The sequence below is a fragment of the Melitaea cinxia genome, chromosome 19 (assembly GCF_905220565.1).
Source record: "Melitaea cinxia chromosome 19, ilMelCinx1.1, whole genome shotgun sequence".
Lineage (NCBI taxonomy): Eukaryota > Metazoa > Arthropoda > Insecta > Lepidoptera > Nymphalidae > Melitaea > Melitaea cinxia.
Window position 1 is genome coordinate 14,925,364 of NC_059412.1, and position 7,178 is coordinate 14,932,541.

Below are 7,178 nucleotides of genomic sequence, written 5' to 3' on the forward strand. Positions count from 1 at the left end.
TATAATAGCATTTTTTTAACTTTGTTAATTTGACTTTTGGCCGCCTAGATCATCAAAATACCCCTATGTGCATCGGTCGACTTTTTAAGTTCCAAGGTGGTAGTGGAACTGTGTTGTCCCTTAGTCGCCTCTTACGACACCCACGGGAAAAAGGGTGGCTTTATTCCTTGATCCCGTAATCACCGTGCTATTAAAAAGTTCTGAGGTAACATACATAAATAAATACAATCGAATTCAGAACCTTCTCCTTTTTTGAAGTCGGTTAAAAATATTCCAAAAGCATGGCTGACCGCGAACCGTGAAAGAGCGCAATACCGACATTGAAGCTACTTTTTTTTAAATAGGAGAGTGGTTAAATGTTTGTTAAAGACCTTAAAATGTCTAGCGACATTAAAAACGTAGGTACATTACAACATTAGAAGTGATAGCCAAGAAAATAACTAGTTTATATACCTAACGAAATGCAGATTTAATAAATTATATTAAAATTTTAAATTTAATTTCACACATAATAAAATTCCATAATTCATCGTAATGCGATAATAAACATTAAAATTCAATATCTTAAAAATTAAAACAGTGCTTATTGCTTTCAATGAAAAATGAAGACATTGTTGTGGATTACAAGTAAGATTTTATTTAAAAAAAACAACATTATGTTATTTCTTTTAAATATACAATTATTACAATTGTTGTTTGGTCTTCTTCACACGACTGAAATAAAGTTTCTTTAGCAATAGGCCTGCATGGTGTCTTAGATATATGAAACGTAACTGGCTATGAGAGAAAGAGAGAAAGAAAATGTGTGCTCGCACCTCTCTCTCTTGCTCTGTTCGCCTCGCCTGATCACACTTTTTATAATGCTCTCGCCACGCATTCACAAGCTTACTCCCCAGGTCAAGTCTGCGTAAAAAAAGTTTTATTTCAAAAACATAAAAAAGATTTGACATCACCTACAAAGTTTAGACTCAAATCAGCTAGTCGGCTGTAAGCAAGAATATTTTACTGTTAGATGTTCATTTGATACATTACGAACGCCTGTAACAAAGTATTTAATCGTTGTCAAAAACATTCTATGTAATACGATGCTTTTTCCTAATTAAAGTCATGACTCATGTCGTAGGTGAGGGAGGAAAAACGATAATGAGCTAACGATGATGATTTTATATTAAATATTTGGTTTCGTTTTATCTTGATAAACTATTGAGAAATAGAATTACATATTAGGAATATACCAAAAAAGCTCAATTCAAAATTCGAAGCGTACAGGCAATGCTTGCCTTTAATAAGGTTCGTACCTTATTAGATGAGTGTATAAAAGGGACAACGCATTAAATCAGTTAATATAGCAAATGGTTTGTGCGTTGATGATCGTAAGGTTGGTTTTGGTGAGAAATATTGGAACGAAGTTCCTTACGGCAGGCTTGAGATTTGGCTGGGCGAGCGAACTGAAAAAAATGTGAAACTAAAACCGTAAGAAAAATATATAACGGAAGTGACGTAATATCTCAGACTGTATAATATGACGTTTGTAAAACTAAAATATTACTAGTAATTTTTTTTAAATTATTTATGTAATTTTATACTGTCGACAAAAATAAATAATGCCATGTTTTTTTTATTTCACTTAATAGTTTGAATTATTATTATTATTATTTTGTTTGTTGTTAAAAACCAATCAACAAAATAAAAAAAAAAATCAAGAACTAGAAAATATATATAAAATTCAACATTTTTTTTTTTCAAATTGTGTTGCCTCTATACTATCAAAAGGAACTTCGTTCCTACCTGGTGTCCCATGACACCACATCATTTTTTATGAAGTTTTCTCGTGGCCAGAAATTGGCCGTTTTTCGGAATCTTATATAAGAGATTTTTGAGTTAATGGGTTCATTTTTTATTATTAATTCTAGCGACGCTTCTCATCCTGCACGTGTCAAATTCATACATTCTCCTCACTGCCAACATGGAGGATGTACACTCACTAGCCACACAGTTGGCTTCATCGCCAGTCGTCGACCAGATCAGCAAAATATGGCGACGCGCTTCTGACCAGTTTCGGAGGGAAATCAATCGTGATACAAGAAGACGTGGAGATAGCAGTGACAAAGAAGGTAAGGAATATCTATCTACGTATCATATACACCATTCGGATGCTTATTTGCATCCAATTTGCAAGCAAAAAAATATTGGCGCAAAGAAAAAAATGAAAGGTACAAAGCAGCGTCCAAAAAAGGGTCGGTGATTTTTAAGTACATTTCTAAGGATATTTTTACTAAATTTATCAGCAAAGTCGCAGCTAGTATACGGTTATATGGTATATAACTCAACTAAATTATACTGTGGTTCAGAATCGATTCCATTAAACTTATTGTTAACTTTCGGGCCTGTTCCACCAGTTGTAGATAACGCTATTTGACAGATGACAGTAACCGACAGTCAAAACTTTTTGATTCATTATTCTTTTTTAGAATATTTATGAGATATTTCTATTCGTATAAATCTTAAAGTTGTAGTTTGTTAATTGAGATGACTCCTACTGGCTTACCTTACGTCCCGTTGTCAAAGTTTATTTGTATCGTCATCCGTCAATAGAATAATATACAACTGTGAAACTGGCCATTAAAATAATACTTTTCACATATCACGCACACGCACACACACACACACACACACACACACACACACACACACACGCGCACACACACACACACACACACACACACACACACACACACAGTTGGATGGTTATATCGCCATCGGTGGGCTTTCTAAGTTCCAAGTAGTATAACTGTGTTCTCCTTAGTCGCCTCTTACGAAACCCACAGGCAGAGCAGGAGGCTATGTTCTGTAGTGCAGTAACCACACAGCAGACAGCATTATTCCTAATAATACGTATTTAATTGACAATTTTTTCGACTAAGATGTGAACATTTCATTACTTGACTTATTACTTGGCGATTATATTTATGTTTTTATTCAGAACATTATAAACAAAAACGTGAAACGTAATTTTAATAATTTATACCTTTCATTCGTTTTTATAGTCATATAAATTTTTATCCGTATAACTGTATCTCATTTATATCCGTGTATCGTGTAACATAGGTAGGGAAAGATTTTATTTTCTTAGCGTTCTTATATCTTATTTTATTATTTTTGCTGGGATTAGGGTTCAATTTAGAATTTTATTCACCGTTTTAAAAGAAAAAAAAAATTGATATTTCTCGATTCAGCTTGTAACACCCCACTGCTGGTCATAGTCCTCTTTTTCCAAGTAGGATAAGGATTCAAGCTTGATCCGTCACGCTGCTAAGCTTCGGGTTTGCGGATATGTCCCTACTATGAGCAACAATCGCTATCAGGTATTTGAGATAACAACTAGGACCGACAGCTTAACATGCATTCCAAAGCATGGTAGAAATACCCCCAAGGACAGACATCCAAACTGAAAAGATTTTTTTGAACAAATATCCACCCCAAGCGGAAATAGAACACGCAAACTGCCGGTTCATACCAAATTATAAGCTATGAAGTGTGTCAGAATTTGGTATGTGCTTATGCATGTTGTTATGTAGCATTTACTCTATGGAAAAAATTTCATAAATATCACAAGCCCCCCTGTACATGAACATTTTTAGAAGTATACATGAGTTTCAAAGTTAATTATTTGAAAATAGTACGTCATCAATACTTAATTGTAATCAGTTTATATAAGATTTTAATTAATATGGTTATTTTGGTTACTAAAATTACTTAAATACGAGATATTTACCATGTATTACCATTTACCATCGCCAGAGATACAGTCTAATGAACAAGACATTCGTAGCTAATGTCCAAATGTCGAGCTCCGTAAAATGAAAAAAAATGGTAAATGGTTATCCCGTTTTCGTGTAATCAGTTTGTTATAAACGTTTGACATTCGAGGAAAAAAATATTTACTGTTAATGTAAGTAAATGTAATTTTAATGCAATCTTCTTATTGACCTTTAGTAATAATATGTATGTTGTATTTTTATGAAACCCTACAAGATCTAATAAGGGACGTTACTGGAATGATCAATGATCCTTTGATTATGACAGTTATGTATTGGTATACAATTATTATGATCCCAAGAATATTGAATATTTTGAAACTAACGTAAAACCCTTAATTTAATATCAGTTAAGATTTTTTTTATACAACTAGGTCGGAAAACAAGGGTACGGTTCACCTGATGGTAAGCGATCACCGTAACTTAGGTATAGACGTCTGCAACACAAGAAGCATCACAGGCGCTTTGCCGACCCTGCCCCCAGGCCAGAGCTTTGGCCACCTTACTCACCACAAGAACACAACAATAATAAAGAGCAGTTTTATTCGGCTACGTTCTTCTTAAATGTTACATTTCTTCATTTCCTACGTCAAGATGCTCCAAGTTTTGGAGAAAAATGTACTAAAAAAAATTGAAAAACTTTTGAAAAACTTAAATATCCAGGTGCGTATACATTTTTTGTGTGTGTACAACTGATGACCTTTTGAATACGCCCACATATACTGCACATCTGTGCAAGTTTATACATACACACACACACACACATACAAAATCGTTCACCGAGACGAAATGAAACATTTATCATAAGCGAATGCTGTTCATGTTCAGTTAAAATGTTACTATACGAAATAAATTACTGGTACGTGCTTACTAAAGTTCATATTAATAGGGTTGCTCTTAGAGCTGGTCGGGTTATTGTATCGTTTCAACACTGATAGCGAAATAGCTCGACAATAAATTCTCCAGTTACAAAGCAAGTTGGAGAGATACAGTCAGCAGTCGCTTGTAATTACCCGCTATTTTATAAACTTTCGCGAATATTTGAAGCCATGTAAATTCTGCATCTTAATTCAAAAGTATATAATTTTACATTTTCAACGTAGTTGCGATTGTAGCTATATACTGTACTTTGAAAGTATACGTTTGAAGTATTTATATTCGTATCTCGAAATTTATATTTTTATTCGTATCGCTTTGTTGTAAAAACGATTTTTTTTAATTCTCAATAGCCCAGTAGGCATAATATCAAACTTTTGATTTCACTCTCCATTCTCCTTTCCGATATTGTAATCATTTAATTAAATTGTGTTTATCACATCTGTTTATTGTTTTTACAAATCTTATTTCTTCCTTAGATTTGAGCGAAGATGAAGACGCTACAAGAAAAATTGTAAAGAATATCATCGAATTTGGGAAGAAAAATGGTTACCTCGGCCCTATCAAACGCGCCTTTGAGGCCATTGATCCGAAATGAAGATTCGTTCAAAAAATAAACCTGATTAAATATTATATATGATATATATGATTATCTGATATATAATATATTATTATGTTTTTTATTTTGACGAATTTCTTATACTTGTTTACCTAACAGCTTCAATTTTAGAACCTTTTCCTGAATTATTCAACGCAAAAAGAAATTTTAAATTTGAACCAGTATTGGCGACACCATGAAATTGGCGCCTTTAAACAAACAAACAATCTTTATAATATTAGTATAGATTTTTCCGGATGTTACAAAACATTATTTTAAAATAATACTCAAAAATAATTTAACGAGTATATGTTGTTTAAGCTCTTGTTCTATAAAATAATGCGCAAGGAATCAGCTTTTTTTTCTATTTTGAATTTGGAATTTTTTTGGATTAGGGAATCACAACAGAAAATTTACCTATATATTCTATTATTAATTCCTATTTTAATTTAAAACTATATATTATCATTATTGCTGATTACGACCTTAGAAACACTAAAATACTTTGAAAAATTTCTACAGAATTGAAATTGAAATTAAATTTTATTATTTACTAGTTGTGTCCGCGACTTCATTTGCGTGAAATTTAACACAATAATTTTTGTTCAGTTCGCAGTTATAAAATAAAAAATAAAAACGAAGAAGTAAAGTTGTCATAATAAATAATAACAGTTGTGCAGATTTTGTTCAATCTCATTTTATTAGTTCAATAGATAATACATAATACCTTAAACATTTTAAGCAAGGCTTTTGTGTAGTGTTACGTGTGCCGTATGAGCGCCTACACGGCGGTTTGCAGGATAAATTCTCACTCGGTATGTATATTTGCATTTGTACAAATATTGGATTCACCTTTTTGTGTCTATCCTTGTGGTTCTTCTCACTATGCCTCGGAGAGCACGTTAAGCCATCGATCCTGGATGTTATCAAATACAATAAATAAATAGGCGGATACATTTCCCACTATGCGTTATCAGGTATAACGCATAGTGGGAAATTTATCCGCCTACCTGCAGTAGAGCAGCGTGGTAGATTAAGCTCCTTCCTAATCCTTTTCTACATGCAGAAAGAGGTCAATGTCCAGCAGTCATCATCATCAAGTTCTATGTCCCCTGGATGGGGCAGAGGGCGTCAACAGTGCGCTGCCATCTCGCTCGTTCTTGGGCGATCAGCTTATTCTCGGGCCAGGAAAGCCCGACATTTTTCATCTCCGCGGTGACGGAGCGACGCCACGTTGCCTTTTCCCTTGAGGACTCCATTCTAAGGCCTGTCTCGGTATTTGAGAGGAATCCCTTCGGAGGATGTGACCGATCCAGCAGTCCAGCAATAGGATATTAAAAACTAAATTGTATCTTAGAATTTTATGTTATATAAGTAGTTTTAAAATGAAAAATAACTCCGATTTGAATTTAAAAACTGTATTTAGACAAATTAAATAATATACAAATAATAATAATTATTATTTATCAAGGTATCACCATATATCATATCATTGTGGAGGCCTATGTCCAGCAGTGGACTGTGATAGACTGAAATGATGATGATGATGTGTCACCAAAGCGCTATGAATTTCTGACATCCGTAGCCGGAACACTGAAAATATTACCAAATATTCAAATACATAGGACACAGCAAGACATATCCTGCTAAAAATCTGAAGCAGCCCCACTGGGGAAGTACCTCGACTGTACAGAAGATACACACAAGACACATCTAAGTGACACTATTTTCAAGTAGTGTTGTGTTCCTGTGGTGGTTAAGGTGGCCAGAGCTCCTGGAGAGATGGGGGGTAAGGTCGGCATCACGCTTGCAGCGCGTCTTCTAGAGTTATCAATAGCTATGGTATGGTTTGCCACCTTGTTTAAAAAATTCAGAAAATTAATGAA

The 7,178-nt window shown here is 33.9% G+C and overlaps 1 protein-coding gene across 1 annotated transcript; it reads left to right on the plus strand.

Moving 5' to 3' along the window:
* The first annotated feature begins 602 nt into the window (after nucleotides 1–602).
* LOC123662809 lies at nucleotides 603–5,363 on the plus strand. Its single transcript, XM_045597605.1, has 3 exons — nucleotides 603–627; nucleotides 1,914–2,114; nucleotides 5,174–5,363. The coding sequence occupies exons 1-3, from the start codon at nucleotides 603–605 to the stop codon at nucleotides 5,290–5,292; spliced, it is 345 nt and encodes a 114-aa protein (XP_045453561.1). The 3' UTR covers nucleotides 5,293–5,363.
* Nucleotides 5,364–7,178: the final 1,815 nt, after the last annotated feature.

Coding starts and splice junctions, on each gene's coding strand:
- LOC123662809 (XM_045597605.1), top strand. CDS start 603: ATGAAGACATTGTTGTGGATTACAA. Junction 628..1,913: donor GACATTGTTGTGGATTACAA/GTAAGATTTTAT, acceptor TATTAATTCTAG/CGACGCTTCTCATCCTGCAC. Junction 2,115..5,173: donor AGATAGCAGTGACAAAGAAG/GTAAGGAATATC, acceptor TTTCTTCCTTAG/ATTTGAGCGAAGATGAAGAC.